Raw genomic sequence first — 21,295 nt, 5'->3', positions numbered from 1 at the left:
AGGCTGAGACAGGACCGCCCTGACTTCTTCAAAGACAGTCTAGGATACATCAGCAAAACCCAGTCTCAAAACGACTATTTCTCAAGTGTCTAAAGCCTGAAAAACAAGGTACAGCCATCATCAGAGCCAACAGGCGCCTAACGCAGATGACTATGAGATGACTCTGCAGGTTTCTAGAACATGAAGGATAAAGTAATTCAGACACATAGACAGCCAATTACACACATGAAAGGATGCATGAACATTAGTCATCAGGGAAATACAAATTAAAACTGCTTTCTATCCACTGGGGAGGCTGTAACCAAAGTTATGTGCTGCCAAAGATGTGGGTCAAATGAAAACTGTCCCTGCACTACTGGAAGAAAGGTAAGGAGGTACAGTGATGGGGGCTGGAAAGATGGTTCAGTGGTTAAGAGAGCTAGCTACTCTTCCAAAGGACCAGGGTTCAAATCCCTGTACCCACATGGCAGTTCACACTGTAATTCCAGTTCCAGCAGATAGGACACCCTCACTCCTCATATGTGGAGGCAGAACATCAACGTTTTTAAAAAAAACAAAAAACAAAAAACAAAAAACAAAAAAAGGTACAGCCAGTTTGGCAGTTTCTTAGATGTTGTAACAACCCAATTCTACTCTTGGCTATGTATCCAAATGAATTTACCCCACACAAACTTGCTTGTGTTCATAGTTACAGTTTGAATAGTGTATTCCAAATGTCCACTAGGAAGTGAATAAAACCTGTGGTATACTCATATACTGAATGCTTGGTTAAAAAAGAAAAGTAATTCTAAGCTAGATAGGTAAGAATAAAACTCAGAAACACATTTCAGTGCAGTGTATCTAAACAGAATTAGAGACTGCATAAATGGTTGGAGAGAGAATGAAATGAGACTAATTAGGACATTATTTTTTGGCATGATGAAAAATTCTAGAATTAAGGCACTAGTGATTGGTACTCAGGTTGTTAATATACAGGAAATCACTGAAGTAGGCATGTCCTTGAAGATTATGGTGTGGAGAAACTGGAAAGTGACTCAGTTAGAAGCACTTGCAGGTCAGAGACTTCCTGCTTGCAAATTTAATTTGTTCCAGTAAAACAAAACAAACAAAAAAAAAAAACCAGGAACAGCTGGAGATCGCAAAACCGAGGAAGCAGCGCTTGGCGTACACAAGGGTCTAAGTTTAGTCCCTAGCACCACACGTGCGCACACACTCACACACACACACAGCCTGGGCAGAAGAACTGAAGACCGCTGAGCAACTGATTTTATAAACCTTTATTGGAAAGGCTACAAAGTTTCTATTATCACTGCATTGCTTACCTTAAAGTGTTATGGGGAAGTAACCTCAAATACAAAACTACTATGTGGTTGAATTTTGCCAGGCTTGTTGCAAAATATTTTTTGTACAATGGAGGTAGAGTGGATAGGGCAGTAATTTAACCCTCACAGGTCTTGATTAGTTTTGGGACATTTTACGTCCACGTTCTAATAGCTCTAGAAATGCACTCAAGTGCTATTAGGCTCAGAGATGGTAAAATACATTGAAAAATCTGAATTCCCATTTCTGTCCTGTTGTTCCTTTGACAAATGTAAACGGTGTGGACCTGGTATGACTTGGATCTCAGTGGACATGTTTTAAAGTCACCATCAGGTGTTTCCATCCTATACTGTCCTTTCACCACCGCCTTAGGACAGATGTAATCCAAGTGAGGCACCGAGCAGGGAGTGGGTCAAACAACCCACATGCACTGCTGGCTTAGCCACTCTGCATCGACCTCTGCAAGCCTAAGAATCTTAGTTTTCTACATAGAAAATCAAACAGTCAGTGCTCCCCCAAATTCAGATAGTCAACTTAATGAGACAGCAACTTTTCATAACATTTAATTAAAGCGGCATTTTATCAGGTCTGTGTAAGCATGGTTTTACTACTGACCTATTGCTTTATTTTCAAAAAGTGGGATGCAAGCGGCTAAGAGGCCTGGGTTTGTCCCAATATTCAGGCAATCTAAGAGTAGGTAACTTGGATGTTCTTGACGCCACAGAGCATCAACTGAAGTGAATGAAGCCTGTTTCAACCGACATTAGTGTAACTTGACTACAAAATGAGTAGGTACCCAAGGCAAGAGCCTCAGGCTGACGGGTTTTTAAAGGCTGTTTAAAGATTCACTCCTCAGTGATACTTTTACAGTTCAAAATATGTTCTTTCTAAAAATGTGACACAGAATAATTTACACCAACTGCTTTTTATTATCAAGTTTCAGAAACCTTTCACAAAATGGTTTTAAAAAAAAGCCAAAAAACTTTACAACCATGGCTAATGTAATTTTTTCCATTGTTCCCAGTCAGCTTCAAACCCATTGTGTGCAAAGCCCAGTTTTCCATGCATCTAATGATAGATACAGGCTATGAATTCTTTATTCTATTTGTAGCAGCTTATGCAGGTGCAGCCAAACACACAGCTTCAGGACGAATTGTACAAACTTTACAATGCTGGATCTGAGTTTAAAATAGGAAACATAAACTCTACACAAAACTGATAAAAATCAAGCAGATACCAGGACTGAAACTTATAACCCACATGTGAAAGGGAGTCTTATTTCAAGTGCTTTACTCTGCTATAGAACAGTCGAAATGAAGACGTAAAGCTCCGTGGTTAGTTTAAATTATACACTCTGTGGATACTATACCAAGTTTAGAAGTTACACATAGATCAGCAGATGTCCATCAGTTCATCTGGACTCATCAGGTACTCCAGCAGCTGGCAAATCCGGCAAATGTGGAGAAAATCCACCGTGCAGTTGCCTGCAGTTTACTGATGGGCACACTGCACTCCAGGTCCATGATGGCTGCTGCTTTCCTCATCAGAGCTGTCGTTGTAGGCTTCACGCCTCTGACCACCTCCAGAGCCTCGAGTGCTATCGAATTCCTGAAGCTCTACTTCTTCTGTCTCCCCAATTACATTAGGAACTTCTGGTCTAGATGGCAGGAGGTCTTCTAATTCCTTCATGAAACAAAAACAGTAGGTATGTGCATGCACACACACTTTGAGACAAGACCTTACTACGAAGCCAACGTTCACACAAAATAAATATTTAAACACTAGAAACTTCACTGCAGACATGTTCCACTGTACTTTTAAACATGCCCCACTGTATTTCTAAACAGTGCTGGCTGAGGGATGTGCTCCCCAGAGAGTTCAAAGACTCTTCCTAGTACCTCATATCCAGTCTGCTTTAGGCATTGCTTGGTTGTTCCACAAACATTTACATCAGCAACATCATTTTCAAAATGACCAGAAAAAAAAAAAAAAAAAAAAACATCAACCATGCAAACATTAAAATAAAAGCTCCCATAGAGACTCTGTCCCAAGAGCTGGGAGTGGTTGGTCACATCTATAATCTCAGCAACCAAAGGACTGAGATGGCAAATACATAGAACTGAGGGTTCTAGGCCAGCCTGGGGCTCAGGCAGTGAGAGACCCTGCAATAAAACAAAATGAAGAGAGAAGAAACACAAAGGGAAGGAAGAAGAAAATGAGAGGAAGCCAAAGGGAGAGCCACAAATCAGCTGCTTAAGGAATATTAAACCAGCTTACAGAAAGTTTGTCTGGGTTGATCCAGTTGTTTTCAGGAAACTGCACATCAAACTTTATGTAAAGATCACCCTTTTCAAAGGGATTACGATACTGTGGCATTCCTTCGCCTCGAACAACACGAACACATCCTATTATTTAAAAAAAGGAAATTAGATAAGAATTTTACCCAAGAAAGATATTCAATTAATATTCCTTTGTTACATACTATAAACACGAATTGTAACAAAACACAGATAACCAGGTAAGAGGAAACCATTTACCTGGTTCAATTACTTTGCCAGGGGGGTATTTCACTACAATCTGACGAGCATCAAGATGTTTAAATGTGAACTGAAATCCACACAAAGCTTCAACAAGTCCTATCTTATATGTCATATGCAGATCATTCCCATCTCTCTGGAACACCTACAAAGTGCACACAAAACATTTTTAAAAACAAAAACAAAACCATGAACCCATACCACCCTGCTGAACATTCCTTAAGTCAATTTCAGAATCTTAACTCCACCAGAGGCAAAACGACACTGTCCCTAATTTCAAAGCCTTTTATTAGCAGAGCTAGTTACTCTTGAGGAGTATGTCAGAAACTTCTGTTACATGATCCCAACCGGCAAGAAAGGAGTCTAAGATCAGTGTTTTTTTTTAAAAAAAAAAAAAAAAAAAAAAAAAGAGTTCAACCAATAAGGTGCAGTCAGGAAAAGTTAAGGACTCAATTTTGCACCATTCATATAGGTACAAAGAAGTTTTATCTCATTTAAAATCCAAACTCGGGGTGGAGAGAGAATCAGTGTTAGAGCACTTGCTGCTGTTGCAGTTTGGTTCCTAGCACCTACATGGTGGGTCACTACCATCCACAATTACAGTTCCAAAGAATCCTCTTCTGACCTCCAGTGGGCACCAGGCACACATATGGTACATAAATGAACAGTGAAAGAAAACATGCATATACATTAAAAAACAAAAATTGGTCCAGGCACAGTAGTATGCACTAAGGAAACAGAGGCTATTCTGGTCTACAGAGTGAGTTCCAGGACGCCAAGGAGGGCTCTTACAGAGAGAAACCTGTCTCAAAACAAAGCAAGCACCAAAAGCCAAACAAAAACCAAAATAAAACAACACCTCTTAAAGCATCCAACTTGCTTAATGCAAATTACACAGCAAATGCACAGTTGGCTTAATCTTATACAGTATAAACTTACAGATTACATATTGCTGTGAAATCAAAGTTTCCAGAGAAAAGCTACATATTTCAATCTGAAGTCTTTTATGAGGATAATAAAACCAGAACACTGCAGGTCCAGAGCCTGGTAATTTACCTTGGGCTATCTTCAGTCCCTCAAATTAGCCACTCTGCCCACTCTGTCAGCCTGAACATCCTGTGACTTAACCCAAGGCTACGAGTCACCTGACAAACATCTGAGGCTGACAGCTGAGATGTCTGTACTTTCCTATAACGGCCTATTTTCTACTGATGTATTTGGAAAGTGTCTTGATTTGTGATTTTGGTTACTGCTTCTAGTACTATGACATTGATTCTGCTGTAACATGAATTTGAGTTACAGATTATGGCCATTCCATTCACACTTAACTACAGAATAAATTCTCTTGTCCCCTTGAAGGTGAGAGCTGTGTTTTTTGCATCAGCATTGCAAAGGTCAAGTAAGTGCAAAGAATGTACTGGACTTCAATGTCTGGGAGGAAAAAAAGATCAATTTCAAAATAATTTAACTTGTAATTTTTACTTAGAATTTGCTAAACTTATACTTAAATTTTGAAACTTAAATTGAAATAAAATTAACTGTAGTGAAAAGGTCACCAAAATTTGTTCAAAAGAAAGTGTTCTTGGAGCCAGAGTGGTGGCTCATACCTTTAGTTACAGAGCTCAGGAGACAGGATCTGAGCTCAAAGCCAGTCTGGTCTACAGACCCTTTTGTTTTATTGTCTCAAAAACAAAAACAAAAATAAAAACCCTGAGTACTAAGTGAGTCAGCTTAATTTCTATCCTAAGCCAATCTTTAATGTCTACAGGCCACAAATAGGCTAATAGAAACTGGCTGGACCAAAGACAGTCAACAAAGTGACTCCCCGACCATTAAGTCCTATTTGTATGCTAACTGACCCTACAATGCCAGAAGCACAAAAAGAATTAACACCTAAATTTCTGGGAAATCTCTGCCCAGAAGACATGAAAGTCTCTCCATTTATTAGCTTCCCATCTCTTCAGAGGAGTTCTCTCTCTTCTGTGAGTGTGATGTATGCAGATGTGTATGCAGAGAGGGAGGGGCATGTAGAAGCCAGAAGACTTCTGGAGTTCTGCTCTATTATTCTCCCTAAACCTAGACTAGGTTGGTGCTATTAAGACCCAGCAATCCTCCATGTCATCCACATGTGGCCATGCCAACATTCCATGTGGGTTCTGGAATCTGAGCTAAGGTCTTCATGTTAACTCGGCCAGTGCTGCTATCCCCTGACCCAGACCTCCAGCTCTCTCCCATTCCTTTACTCTGTTAACCTCTAATTCTCAGAAGGTTTAAGAAGTGCATTTGAAAGTTCACTTCACACTTTCATTTTGGCAAAGAGTTCTCTATTACTCAATTGGTATTCTTTCTTACTGGTTCCACAAATCTGAGATGCAAAATCTGAAGAACAATTTTGGTTTAGCTCATAGGACACCTCAAAAGTTTGTTCTTGGGTTGGGGATTTAGCTCAGTGGTAGAGCACTTGCCTAGCAAGAGCAGGGCCCTGGGTTCGGTCCCCAGCTCTGAAAAAAAAGAAAAAAAAAAGGAAAAAAAAAAAAAAAAGACAGTGAAAAGTTTGTTCTTTTCCTAAATGATTCTTCCAAATTTACCCTTGAAATAAATTCTCCTAAAGGTGGCTTTAGAACATAGGTTCAACTGTACCAGGAAGAATGTTGAAACATTTTTGGTCCAGCAACCCAAGGAATTCTAATATGATGCTCAAGTTTGCAAGTTTGAGAACCAAAGAATGTAGATTAGTTATGCACATCTACTCAGGGTCTCTTGTAACAGGATCCTCACATTTTAAAAAAGCAGAATATTTCAATGTTTAAACAATGCTGTATAACAAAATGCCAATGTTTCAATGTTAATGCTACAAAAGGAGCAAAAAGTAATACTATGTTCTCGTATAGAAGCACCTAATTTAAAGTACTTATAATTAAAAAATTACCAGGGTGATTGCTGTCATGGGGGTGGGGGAGTGACCTGATAATCTGATTTAAACAAATAAATGTCAAATTTTTCCCTTCTGTTTCTGTTGTCAGAGAATTTGTGAAAAGATTAATGAAGAGCACAGATGAAACACTCAGAGGTTTCAGTAGTTTCTGAAGCAGTTATTGAGAAGGAAACCAACATAACCAAAATCCTATGCTTGTGCTGTATAGACAGACACACTGACACACACAGAAGAGACAGGAAGATGAATGCGCATGACATACACTCCCAAAGCTTGTTAGCTTTTATCCCATTTTTACAACTTCAGCCACTGCACCCATCCGATCTCAATTTTTTCAGACACTATGTGGAAGGGGAAAAGGCCCAAAGCCACAAAGTGACAATGCCTTTCTTGACATCTAACATACGAGAAGCCCTCCCTATGTTCTAGTTCAAAGTATATTATAAGTATGTTTGTGGTTGGTTTTATTCTTACAAGTGAATTAACCGAGCTGGATAAACCTCATCCTTGGCTCACACATTTACTGCCCAGAACTAAAACCAAAACTAGAACTTTTAACTTCTACCCTTTACTACTTTCTAGCCTAGGCACTCTCACCTGTTGGTTGGCAATTCTGTGCACTACTACTGCTGTCAATAATCTTAACCCTAAGTGTTACATTATGGTATGTGCACCAACACTCAGAATGGCCTAGTGATATCTAAACCATAACCCACTGTTTACACTTTACTAACTCTCAATGATGTGGCTATGTCAAACTGCCAGCCTTCTCCTTCGTGTGTCTTGTAGGTGTCATGCTCAGTGATACCTAACAAATGGGTAAACACAGCACTTGGGAGGCAGAGGTAGAGGCAGGCAGAGCTCTTGAGTTCACGTTTCAGGACAGCCAGGTTACACAGAGAAACTGTCTTGAAAACCACAAAGAAAAAAAAAGATCTTAAAGCAGAATTCTAGACACTATTCTTATTTTCTAGTCATCCAAATATGCAAAACTGAGCGAAAGTCGAAATACCTGTAGCACACATCCCCCCTCTTCTTAAGATCTGACTCATACATAAGAAAGGGTGGTCTAGGAATCAAGTCACAATTTTGTGAGCATAACTCAAATTCTCAAATTTGCTTTTCAACATGACCTTGTTGTAATTTTGAAATGATTTTACTTTTAAAAAATACAGCTTCTTTCTTGGGAAAACACCAAATAGTGAATGGACAAGGCTTGGGAGACCACAGTGGCTACCAGAGAATTCAGCCACGGGGGCTGGAGAGATGGCTCAGAGGTTAAGAGCACTGACTGCTCTTCCAGAGGTCCTGAGTTCAATTCTCAGCAACCACATGGTGGCTCACAACCATCTGTAATGGGATCTAATGCCCTTTCTGGTGTGTCTGAAGACAGCTACAATGTACTCACATACAAAGTAAATAAATAAAATTTAAAAAAGGAAAAAAAAAAGAATTCAGCCATTCAGCCCCACGTTGGCATGCAGCACTGAGGTTGTGGAACACACGGAGGCAATGCCTAAGGCAAGGAGTGGATCCCTGCATGGCCACAAGGATCAAACCGCAGAGCATTATGTGTTCTCTTTGCCCATCAATGAATTGGAGATTATTAATTTTACCTAGCAATTATCTTTTATGTTAATTGTGATGACTATTCTTGGTTATTAATTTGACTACATCTAGAACTAACTAAAACTCAAATTGCAGTCCTTATTGTAAGGGATTTTTCTTTTAAACTAAATCATCTGAAATGGGAAGACCCACTTCTCTGGATCTTTTAGACAGGAAATTATACCTTAATTCAGATCTTTACTCTGGACCATACCTTCTTCTAGAAGCCTATATAAGGACATGGAAGAAGAAAGCTGCCTATATAAGGACATGGAAGAAGAAGAGAGATCTGCCTGCTTGCTCTCACTCACTGTCAAGTCCATTCCTTCACTGGCTTTAGAGCCTACTTCTTCAGGATTCTGATGTATGCTGAAGACCAGTGAGATGTCCAGCCTCAGAGACTGAGCCATTACTGGATTCTTGGACCTTCCATTGGTAGACAGCCATTGCTGACTAGTAGGACCACAGCATACATACACGCCATTGTAATAAATCTTTATAGTAAACTATGAACACCCCCCCCACACAGAGAGAGAGAGAGAGAGAGAGAGTGAGAGTGAGTTAGTCAGAAGAGAGCACCTGATCCTCCTGAAATGGGAGCTATAGGAGGTTGCGAGCCACTGTGTAGTTGCTGGGAACTGAACCGGGTCCTTTACAGGAGCAGCAATTACATCTCTCTAGTCCCTGGAAAGCATCTCTTTAAGAATGAGGTTTTAAAGATCATTCTAGTGCAGAAGAAGCAGACTTGGTTTGACCTGCAGACCAGAATCAAAGCTACTAGAGGAAGGTCAAGATTAGAAAGCCCCACACTACCTTATGCAATGTATAGGGGCCATAGCTCTGTGCTGGTGGGCCTTATCCTTGCCTACAGAAGCAGTGGCATCATCTCTGCTCCTGTGTCCAAGAAGCTGCTGCTGACAGATGGTACTAGGGCTACACTGCCAAGGCTACCTCTGGTGCTAACTCTAAGAGCTAGAGTTACCTATCTAACTCTAAATGATCTCAAATTTATCCTCCTGTCTTAGCTTCCTAAGGATTGGTATTATAGATGTGCCACTAAGGTTATTAAAAACTCCAGGTGAGCTAAGCATGATGGTATAGGGCAGAGAAAGGAGGATGGCAAGTTCCAGGTCTGCCTATGGTGTAAAATAGGAAAAGAAAAGGGGTAATGGAGTAATATAAAAACATGTTCAGTGGCATGATCAATATTCCATACAACAAACCTTATCGATAGATAGTACAGTTTGCTTTGAACAGATATAACCAATATCTAGAACTTGGGCTAGTGGAATAGATAGCTCAGAGGATAAAAGCACTTGCCACAAAAGACTGACAACCAAGTTTGACCCCAGAACCCACTGTAGAAGAACTGACACCACAAAGTATGTCCTCTGATACATACCATGACATGAATAAGCCCTTTGCTCCCACCACACCAATAAAACAGACTACTTTAGAAAATAAACCCCTGACCTCAGAAAACTTAGCTGGCTACCCAGTATGTAGCATAAAATTCATCAACATAGTAGGGCTGAGACAGTGAAGACTGTACCCACCCACCATGTATACAAGGAGTTCTAAAGCGAAATTATGTTGCCCAATACCATCTAGTCCAATGGCTCTTATTTTACATAAAGGAAAAGGAGGTGCAGAGACAAGAAGATCATTTAAAGGCACAGTACTAATCTACAGTAAGGACAGGGCAAAGACTAACACTGATGGTGCTTCTGACTACACCTTAGTGGGTTTATCTATGTTAGTCAGTTTCTGTAAGTAAGCCACACTCACTGTGAGCTAAAAATTAACTCAGCCACACTCACTTAAGTCATCTGTGTTCAGTTTTACTCCAAAGCATCTAACAGATCTATCCTACTTCTTACAAGCAAGATCAATTCTGAATAAAAGAAGGGGGAAAAAGTGAATAAATCAAAAGGAAATTACCTCATGTTCTTTTTCCTGTAGCAAAAGAACAATATCTCCAGGTTCCACTCCTGGAGCCTGGTCTGCTTCCCCAGTGAACGTAATTCTCTGTCCATGTTTCATGCCTTTGTCTACATGAACTTCCAGAATCTTGACTTCTTTAATCACCTTCTTTCCTTCACATTTTTTACAGCGGTCTTTTTCATTGATGACCTCTCCTGCAAAGAGAGGTATTCAAACTTCTAGTAAGAAAGAACACCCTGGGTTGGGGATTTAGCTCAGTGGTAGAGCGCTTGCCTAGAAAGCGCAAGGCCCTGGGTTCGGTTCCCAGCTCCGGAAAAAAAAAAAAAAAAGAAAGAACACCCCAACATTAAGCTGTCTAGACAGTGCACTTAATTAAAAAAGATACACTTTGGGTGCTACTAGTTAAAGCTACCATGAGTGACAAAACTCTTACTAAATAAAGGTCACCCAAAGGGTCCCAGCTACCCAAGATTACAGAGTAAAACCTATCTTGACACTTCCTTAGCTCCTTGGGCAGTCAGGTGCTGGAGCTTCTAGGAGTGCTTCTGCAAACCTTTTCAGTTCTTACTTCAAGTAGGTTACCAGCAGACAGACACAGTCCAAGCAAAATTTTACTTTTTCTTTCCAGTAGGGGTTACTGAATCTAAGAACTCACTAATGATCTATACTCGATCCTTAAATATTCTCCATGGTGAATTACTAAACTGTACTGGTACTGTGCAGTTTACTTCAAAGACTAAGCCTTGTTTGGATTTTTTTTTTTTTTTTTTTTGGTTCTTTTTTTCGGAGCTGGGGACCGAACCCAGGGCCTTGCGCTTCCTAGGTAAGCGCTCTACCACTGAGCTAAATCCCCAGCCCCTGGATTTTTTTTTTTTTTTTTAAAATGGTGTTATGTTGCTAGGGCAGGCTTAAAACTCACTATCCTCCTGCCTCTGCTTCCTGCATAAAAGACTGCACCATGCTCAACTCAATGGGGCTAACTTTGGTTTCTTGGTAGGGAAGTTAAGCAATTTTAGCAATGTAGAATGCAGAGACACCTCATGAGAAAATAACATGAAGCTATGGAGGAGACAACCACAGATACCATTCCTTAGCTGTCTTCCTCCACCCAGCTTTTTACCACAGAATCCTTTACTGACATGGAGGTTAGTGGGTTAGACTGGCTCAGCACCTGGGATCAGCTTCTCTCTTTAGCACAGTGATTTTTCATTTTCAACGTATACCACTGGTCTCAACACAGGTTTCTGGGGCTGTACCCAGGGCAAGGCCCTCATGCTAGAAGGCAGTCATTGCAGCAACTACGCTATCACCTCAACCCAGTACACACCTTCTTAAAATGAACTCACCACTTCCAAGAACAATGTGGAAAAGGGAAATTCTACAACTATACTAATAACCAACCACCAGGCAAAGAAAAGAATGGGGGACGTGGCTCAGTGGTAAGGATCCTAGGTTTAATCCCTACCATCAGGGCTAGGGTAGGGGTAGGTAGTGTTAATTAATCAGAATAAGGGCTAGCGGGTATAGTTCAATACTTGCTAAGCACACTCAGGGATTTGGGTTTACTCTCCAGTGTTGGTGAAGCAAAATTCTCCACATAAATGAATCAAATTCAAAACCTACATTTCTCAGTTACACTAGCCACATCTCTCCTTCCCTTGATTGAAGTCAACTTAATTTAAAAACCAAACTATTAAAAATAGACTCAGAATTTGATTAGGTTTTTCAGAATGTTCCTCCCAACCCTACTAGTTAGGTGATAAAGATTAATTTCTGAGTTTGCATGGTATCTCAGAGATAGAGGCAGATTAGGAATTCAAGATCATCCTTGAATACAGTTCAAGGTCAGCCGAGGTTAGAGACACTATGCTGAAACAGTAATGGCATAATAAATTTCAATCTTCTATTAGCTCATTTTGTAAATAAAATAAATATATAAGTTTATTTTTAAAAATTTGTAGGGGACTGGAGAGATGGCTCAGTGGTTAAGAACGCTGACTGCTCTTCCAGAGATCATGAGTTCAATTCCCAGCAACCACATGGTGGCTCACAGCCATCTGTAATGGGATCTGATGCCCTCTTCTGCTGTGTCTGAAGACAGCTACAATGTACACATACATAATAAATGTTTTTTTTAAAAAAAAAAAAAAAGATAAATCTTTTAAAACAAATTGTAAATGTTTCCGACTTCTATATTTCCAAAATATCCAAATATAAAAGCAAAGAAAATCCCAGGCACTCACCTTCTCCATTACAGTCAGAGCACACAGACTGCATCTGCTGTACCATCCCTGGAGCCAGCTGTCTTATCATAATGCGCACACCTCGACCCCGGCAAGCACTGCATTTCTGAACAGCTCCAGACTTTCCACCTTGGCTAAAGCAAAAGTATGAATCACACTTTTGTCTACAAACATTACGGTCATTAAAATATACAAACTGTGCTTTTAACTCCCCAGAGATATTATTGCAGTGACCTTTAGAGGCATCAGAAAACGCCCAGCTGCTTATTAAGCTTTAGATCAAGAAAGGGTTTTACCTAGTGCAGACTGAGCATGCCACTTACACAGACATAGGTGACAGACAACAGCCACTCACCCACTGCACGCGCTACAGAGCACATTCTTGCTGAGCTGCAGCTTGGTGGTCTTGCCATTGTACAGGTCTTCTAAAGACACTCTGCAAGAGAGAAAGAGGCAGGCTCAACCAAAGTTCGCCAACAGTATTAGAAGACAGAAGAGCTTAGAGCAAACCTCACCTTGACTTTTGTAACAAAGAATTCAAGAGTAACTATGACTAGAGACACTATATATGGTGTTAATACTCCCCTCAGACCACAAAAGTTTGGTTCCCAGCCCCTACACTGAAACCACACGTGACTACAGCGCTAGGGGATGCAACACCTCTGCTACTCACACACCCTCTCTCACTCAAAATTACAAAAATAGTATATTTTTTTGAGACAGGGTTTCTCTCTGTAGCCCCAACTATCTTAAGAACTCAGAGATCTTCCTGTCCCTACCTCCTGAGTGCTAGGAATGAAAGACACCCGAGACATCCACTGCCACTACCACCCAGCAAAGATAATAAATTCTTGAACCAACAACTTTCTGTAATTTATACACTTATAACTCCAATTCATCAGCAATACTCTTGACAGAATCTTGTGATTCACACTGGCTTCAAACTCAAAATATTGCCAAAAATGACCCTGAACTAACATGGATCCCCTCTGCCTCTACTTTCCAAGCGAGCTACGATTACAGCATACATCATCTTGCACAGTGTTATGTGGTACAGAAAAACCCAGGGACTCCTTTGTGACAGACAAGCATTCTAGCGACTAAGCTATATATTCCTAGCTTCTAATTGCAATTATCACCCAATTTTATATGAAAAAACAAACAAACAAACAAACAAACAAAGACCCTAAAGCACAGAAAAGCTAATTAGCTTAACCAAGGTCATATAAGCACTGATTCTAGAGTCAGAGCTTTACTGGAGGAGAGGGTACTCTATGGATGTTTAAACTACAAATATATATTATAGCTTAGGGGCCTGAAGAAAGAGCTCTTCCAGAGGATCTGGGTTCGATTCCCAACAACCACACTGGAGGCTTACAACTGTCTGTAAATCCAGTTCTAGGAGATCAAACTTTCTGCTTACCTCTTCAGAAATAAGGTATACATATGTATGTACGAATATAGTCATACATATAAAAGTTTTTAAAAATTAAAAGAGAGGCACTTAGTTGTGTATGTTTGAAAAATGTCACATACTGTAGCAGGAAAGAAGGGAAGAATAATTTCAACAGAGAAACTTTCAACCTTTTCAGTTTCTGAAGACCCTGTCAAAACATGATACTGCATGTCTGAACAACTCTTTCCCCCTCCTCTAAACCATTTATTTTTCCTATCAGGAAGTGGGCATCACTAAGGGTGGATGAGCACAGAATACTGTGTGTGCTCAGCAAGGATCTGTCTGAGAATGGCAGTACAGGTAAGTCAGGTCGGCCAGCACTCAAGTGAAGATGGTAGCATTCCAGACCTGGTTGGACAAGTCATGTTGTAATAGCTGTACAGACCTGGTCTGGTCTGGTGCATAGGAAATCAACCAGTAGGTCGTATAGCAGCTTTCTACAGGATCAGCCAAAAGCACTGTGATCTACTGGGTTAGCTTGCTGGTGACTTGTACCAGCTTCTGGGTGAGCTTGGAGGAGAAGCCCTCTACATGGAGGTATGAGGCACCTTGGGTGCTCATGATGAACGTTGGCATGGTGGCCCTGAATGGGTGGCCCTGAATAACTTTTAACAGATCTTCAAAGTATCTAACTCAAAAGGCTGAACAAAAAAGTATCAAAATTATTTGTATGTGAAACTATACAATATTTTACATATCCATAAGAAAAAAAGACCTGGGTTCAGTTCTAAGTATGAACACAGGGACTAACTGTCTGTAACTCCAATTCCAGAGGATTCAACACCTTCTTCTGGGCATTCACTGTACATACATGCAGGCAAAACATCCACACACATTTTTAAAATAAATGTTCCTTTAAAACAAAACAATTTAAAAATTGTATTTGCTAAGTGTGGCAGTGCACACTTATAATCTTAATACTAAGACAGGAAGACTGGCTAAGGTCCAAAGCTCTAGGCCAGACAAAGTTAAATAGAAAGACCCAGTCTCAAGCAAGCATACTAACTACACCTACACATGCCTGTGTGTGTGTGTGTACACATAACTAATAAAACAGAACAATTTTATTCATGTATAGCATACTTCAATTCCAAGATCAATTCCTAAACTAATCTCAAAAAAACGAAACAGTCTCATCCTTCCCTAAGGAGCTGTAGCTAATGGTTGTGGAAAGAAGGGATTCATTCTCAGTGATGTGGCCAATGGTACGTTGCCCTTGCTCAAATAAGTAACCCCACCATCCCTATTCGTGAAGGAAACTATAATTAAGTATAAAGGGCCAAGGGAGGAAGGGCAAAAAAGTAGCAGGGACTTGTTAGAAAGAGGTTCATTTGAAGGGGAAGCATAAGAAAAGGTAATATGAAGATTGCTGCTAAACTACACTTTATATTCCTGTGTGTATCAAACTGTAAAAGAATAAAATTCTAAAAATTATTCACCAATACCATCCACTTACATCATAGATTTAATAATATTCATTTGTTTGGTTTTTTTTTTTTTTTTTTTTTTTTTTTAGACAGGGTTACACTATGTAGCTCTGGTTTTGTGGAGCAGGCTGGCTTCAAATTCAAGAGATCTGCTAGTCTCTGGGTCCCTTTGTCCCAAAAGATGAGATTAAGGGTGTGAGCCACCAGACTTTTCCCCCTATAGAAAGGAGGGTAAACCAGGCTTCACACATGCTAAGTGGGCTTTGCCACTGATCTATTCACACCCAGCCTAATTTAAAACCCTTGAATCCAGGTAAAGGAACAAAGAAATAATCTGAAGTTATTTCCAAAGCACCTATACTATTTTATGGTATTCAGCCTTTCACCAAATTGTTACTTTAAGCTTAACCCTTCATACTGTAGACAGTATGAAGTAGTACTTATAGGTAGGCAAGATGGCCCAGCAGATAAAGGTACTTGTTACAGACCTAAAAGGTCGAAGAGAACCAACTCCCTACATATTGTCCTCTGATTTGCATGTGCACACAAAATAAAAAATTTTAAAAACCACTTACAGATGAAAAATTACCAACAACACACTATCACATCTAAATAATAATCTATTGATCGACATAGAAGTTTTACAGGACCAGGAAAGGAAGACTGTTAAGTAATAATCTGACTATATTGACACTCTCCAGAGAGGCTTAAAACCAGCAAAATTTCTCTAAAGCAGTTAGGTTTTATCAGCTTCAAAACATAGATGTCAAGCCAGGGATAGTACCTCACACCTATAATTCCAACACTTGAGAGCCCAATGCCTGCAATGCAGGATGGTGGTTATAAGTCAAGGTCAGCCTTAGCTACAGTGTGACACTACCTCAAAAAGAAATAAAGCCAAACACTTGGCTGGGAGTCTGTCAGAGATAAAACAGCATACAAAGGAATGCACAGCAACAGCATCTGTTCTATGCCCCCTGCACATCACTAAAAACCAGCGGTTAATCACCATGAAATGGAATCATAAAGCCACTCAAGAAAGTTAGTTAGAGGGGCTGGAGAGATGGCTCAGTGGTTAAGAGCACCGACTGCTCTTCCCGAGGTCCTGAGTTCAAATCCCAGCAACCACATGGTGGCTTACAACCATCTGTAATGAAATCTGATGCCCTCTTCTGGTGTATCTGAAGACAGCTACAGTGTACTCATAGATAATAAATAAAATATTAAAAAAAAAAAAAAGAAAGAAAGTTAGTTAGTAGGCAGGTGTGATGGGCACATCCCTAATCCTAGTATTCAGGAGGAGAGGGAAGAACATTGGACAAGCTCCAGTTTAAAATAAGGGGGGGGGGGGGGCTGTCTCTGAAGACAGATTATGTCTGCAGCACAAGCATCTGGGTTCACTCCTTAGCACGTGTATAAAAGGCCAGCTTTCAGCTATGGTGGGGCCGGAGAACCCATTCTTGCAGTGGATCCACATGGCAGCTCACAGCCATCAGGAAGTCCTGTCTCAGGGAAGCTGGCATTCTCCTCTTACCTCCTTGGGAACTTATGTAGTGCACAGACATACACTTACTTAAATAAAACCAAAGAGACAGATCTAAATAAACAAAAACTAGACCAGAAGGATGGCTGTGGATTACCAACAAACCTGCCTCCCTGAGTTCAAACCCTGGAACCCACATAGTAAATGACTAGAACCAACTCAGTCAGTTCGACAATTTGTCCTGACCTTCGTGTGTGCAGTGTAGGAAAGGCTCGTGCCCCCCATCCTCCACCCCCACCAACAACAAAAACCATAATTGAAATATTTTAAATAAACAACTAAGAGTCAGGCATGATCATACACCTGGGTAATCCCAGTATTTTTGAGGTGGAGGCAGGATACCAGGAATTCATAATCAGCCTTGGCTTCGTGAGCCCTTGTCTTAAAACGCCAGTGTTCACTCTCCCCCACCTCAATTCAGTTTCTAGCATTTGTTATTAAAAAACATGGTCAGTGAAGTAATTTTTAAAATATAGTGAAATGGCCATTTTCAGACTGTAGAGGAACTGTGGAGTCTTAGTTTAAAATCAAAGTCCATACTGCTTATAATGCTGACAGTTAGTTATGCCAGGCTGGAAGCCAGTAAACTCCATGGAAACCAATTTAGGAGAGGTAGCATTGAGGATCAAGTAATGAGGGACCTTTCCTTGTAAATAATCGAAACCAACCATTCTTTTGCCTTAAAATATTCACACTTGAAATGTTCAATCATATAAACAGGCAACCTCAACAGCATACAGGAAAAAAAAAATCAGTTAAAAAAAAAACCTATTCTTTAAGATCTTGGTTGTTTTGTTTTTGAGACAGGCGTCTATGTATCCCAGGTTGGCCTCAAACTAGTTACTCAGCTGAGAATATATGACCTTCAAGTCTGATCCTCTTGCCCCTGCCTCTCCAGTGCTGTAATTATAGGTAAAGACCACCCAACCTGCTTAAATGAAGAACTTTGTGTCTCTGAGGTAAGCACTTTACCAACTGACCTACATTTCTAGAGCACCCTTCCACCCTTTAAGGTCTGAAGCAAAATATATACAATTAAGTAATTCACTTTGTTACTTAATAGGAACACATTTTAAAACACAAATGTTAGAATAAAGAACAAAATACTCTGTAGTAAGCATCCCCACCTGGGGAAGCATTTTTAAGAGACTCACTTCAGCGGATGCATCATGTCCTCGCCTCTTCTTCTGCCATTTCGACTTCTACTTTGATTGCCCATGAAGCCAAACAATCCTCCACCAAAAATATGTGAGAAAATATCATCCATGCCGCCACCCCCGCCGCTGCCTTCCCGTAGACCTTGTTCTCCATATCTGTCATATAGCTCCCGCTTCTCTGGATTTGACAATACTTCATAGGCAAAACTTATTTCTTTAAACTATAAAGTAAAAGAAAAAATGAAAACAATTGGATTTTTAAGTGCAAGAATGTGAGAAAGACTTCAAAAAACGAGAAGCCACCTAACTCCAATAAAAAGCTCTGAGTTGGTTTCCTTTTGGTCCTCTTTATTACCTATTGCTAAAAATCTTAGAATTCTCATTGTAAAACTAAAATTGTCCTCTGAAGGTAATTATCATTATTGTATATGCATGAGTGTGGGAGTATGGAGATCAAAAGACAACTTTCTCTCCTTCCACTGTGGATCAAGCTCAGGTGGTCAGGCTTACATGTGGCAAAGACTTGTAACAATTGAGCTATCTCAGTAGATATAATTTTTATTTCTGAAGAAGATTACAAGCATTAGGCTTTACTCTGGTCATTTTCAAGTAAGTTAAAATAACACTGAGAGTTTCACTCTGTAGGCATAAATGAACTTTTCCCTACATCACTCCTTATTTCTTTAAGGGACACATTTCCAACTTCAGTTTAAAACTAAAACCCCGGGGCTGGGGATTTAGCTCAGTGGTAGAGCGCTTACCTAGGAAGCGCAAGGCCCTGGGTTCGGTCCCCAGCTCCGGAAAAAAAAAAAAAAAACTAAAACCCCAACAATAAAACTCCAAATAACTTACTTTATCTCCAGCATTTGGATTCTTATCAGGATGGTATTCTTTGGCTAACTTTCGGTATGCCTTCAAAAAAAGATTTTGGAAGAGAGTTATACACAGCGAACAATTTAAGAAATTCACTTTTCTGAGAAGCAATGTTCTAAAGTTATGGCCTTCCAAAACTGTCACTCACTATTTGACGTTTTCCACTTCAGTACTGCTTCCTTGCTAATAATGTAACCCAAGTTACTGAGGAAAAATACAAACAAAACAAAACAAAGAAAAAGAGACTGAAACATTATTTCTTGTTTTTTTTTTTAAAAATATTATCAAATATCTTTGATGACCAGTAACCAGACCAAAAAGACCACAATAAACAGATTGTAGATTGAGCGCTACATTTTACAGAAACCCTAGCACTCCTACAAATTAAGCAAATGATACTTCTACTAAGTATCTCTCCCCATGCTGGCTGGCTCCTCGGCCTGCCCTCCAACAGGAAAACAGCAGGCGGTCCTAAGTGATGTTTTATTAGCACTTGGCCGGCTAACTGGGGTCCTACCTGGTGGTGAAGCTACATACTCTCAATTAAGTGATGTAGGTAAGCACCATGTAAGTCTTTACACAGACTCATGAATTATATAACACAGCCTACCATTTCCGGTAGGGCAACAGGAAGTCTTTTTCTTTGGACTTCACCAGTCCCAATACTTACGGGACATTCTTATTTTTCTCAGTTTACAGATTTGATGCCGACAGCCATAGTAGATGCGGACTTTACTAATAGCTTAAGTCCCGAGATGATTTTGTACAAAGGACAACAATGAGACCTGTCTTATTTTTAGTGAGTGCACACGCAGGTGTTTGGCTGGGACACACGACGACTTATCCCTGAAGCGGCCACGGGGTATTTAGAGCTCCAGCCCAAGAACAATGCTTCTAAACAGACCCAAGCTATTCCGGCTGCCCGGCGAGGAAGGCAGAGGGAGGAGCCTGTTCAGCGCCGGAGGCTGCGGCCCTCAGCCCCACACCGGCGCCGGCGGTCAGCTCCTCCCCGGCCCGGCGGCGCGAGCACCGCGGTTCGACCTGTTTTTCCGGGTGGCCCGGGGCGCCGAGGTGGCGGGCCGCTTCTGCGCAGGGCCGGCGGGCGGAGGCCCAAGGTCAGCCAGAGCCGACTGCGCCCCCGCCGCCACCGCGCCTCAGCCCGGTTCAGGCCGCCCCGACCGCGCAGGCCCCGCGCCCTCGCCCCGCCCGCCGGCCGGCTCGCTCCAGTACCTTCTTCAGCTCGTTCTCGCTGGCGCCGGGAGGGACGCCCAGGATGTCGTACAGCTTCGTGTCGGCCACGTTCGCCATGGCGGCCTGCCCGGCAGCACTCGCAAGCAGGCGGCGGAGCGGAAGGAGCGCGACCCGGACCACGAGCGGCGGCAGCGCAGGCCGAGGAGACGGCGCGGGGAGGCGGGCGGGGCTGAACTTTGACCCGGCGCAGCGCCATGACGTTGCCACAAGGCCCCTCCCCCGGGGCCGGACGGGGCGGGGCGGTTGGGCGGTGGGCGACGGTGTGCGGCAGGTGGGGTCCTTTCCTGACGCCCGTAGGCGACGCGCGAGCGACCGCGGAGTGGAGGGAAGCGGATGACGGCGTTCGTAAGGAACTCTCGCTGCGGCTGAGGCCTAGGGGAAAGAAGCCGGCGTGGAATCCTCCTAGGGTGGTACCCCCGGGGCCGCGGTGAAAAGCAGCACGTGGGTGTGAGTGTGTGAGGTTCCCACATAGCGAATTACACCCCTAATGTGATTTTATCAACACCTTCACTAATTCATATCATCTCCTAACTTCCCCCTCAGCACCTCTGCGTAGGGAAAACAATTTCATTCATAAATACTCAGATTTACACCTAGCAGAAGAGGTTTTAAAGGCATAGCCATCCTGTCACATTGAAGGAGAGGACAAAATCTTTTTACACATTCCCGGTTGGTTTGGGGGCATCCAGATAAACCAAAGTCACCCTGTTCCGCCGGGATCATGTGTTCAAGTGTCTCACTTGACAGCTTTAAAATTAGCTAACGCCGAAGGTTTGGTTGGCATAAGGCAGTATGGCTGCGGGCCGGCACTTGGTGGCTGTCAGTCGATTTCGTTTGCTTTAGCTCAAAAGATTTCCGTGCTTCTACCACGTGCCAATATGCACAGCTTGCCTTCTAACTGGTTTTCTGATAGTAAAACACTTCTAGTCAGTTGAAACCTGAACTGGGAAACAATTTCTCATTGACCATAAGTCTGTCAATGGAGGTGGTATGCCTTTCTT

At 41.5% G+C, this 21,295-nt stretch overlaps 1 protein-coding gene across 1 annotated transcript; it reads right to left on the bottom strand.

Annotated features, from left to right (window-relative positions):
- Positions 1-2,226: 2,226 nt before the first annotated feature.
- Positions 2,227-20,371, bottom strand: Dnaja2 (DnaJ heat shock protein family (Hsp40) member A2). The gene is made up of 9 exons (NM_032079.2): positions 20,274-20,371; positions 19,023-19,082; positions 18,168-18,391; positions 12,943-13,023; positions 12,588-12,721; positions 10,342-10,538; positions 3,858-4,002; positions 3,598-3,725; positions 2,227-3,003 (listed from the first exon to the last, which is right to left on the bottom strand). Exons 1-9 carry the CDS (start codon positions 20,349-20,351, stop codon positions 2,812-2,814), a joined length of 1,239 nt encoding a protein of 412 aa, NP_114468.2. The 5' UTR covers positions 20,352-20,371; the 3' UTR covers positions 2,227-2,811.
- Positions 20,372-21,295: the final 924 nt, after the last annotated feature.

Source organism: Rattus norvegicus, chromosome 19, assembly GCF_036323735.1.
Source record: "Rattus norvegicus strain BN/NHsdMcwi chromosome 19, GRCr8, whole genome shotgun sequence".
NCBI classification, from domain to species: Eukaryota; Metazoa; Chordata; class Mammalia; order Rodentia; family Muridae; genus Rattus; species Rattus norvegicus.
The sequence above is the reverse complement of the archived record's forward strand: the minus strand, read 5'-3'. Positions and strand labels throughout refer to the sequence as shown.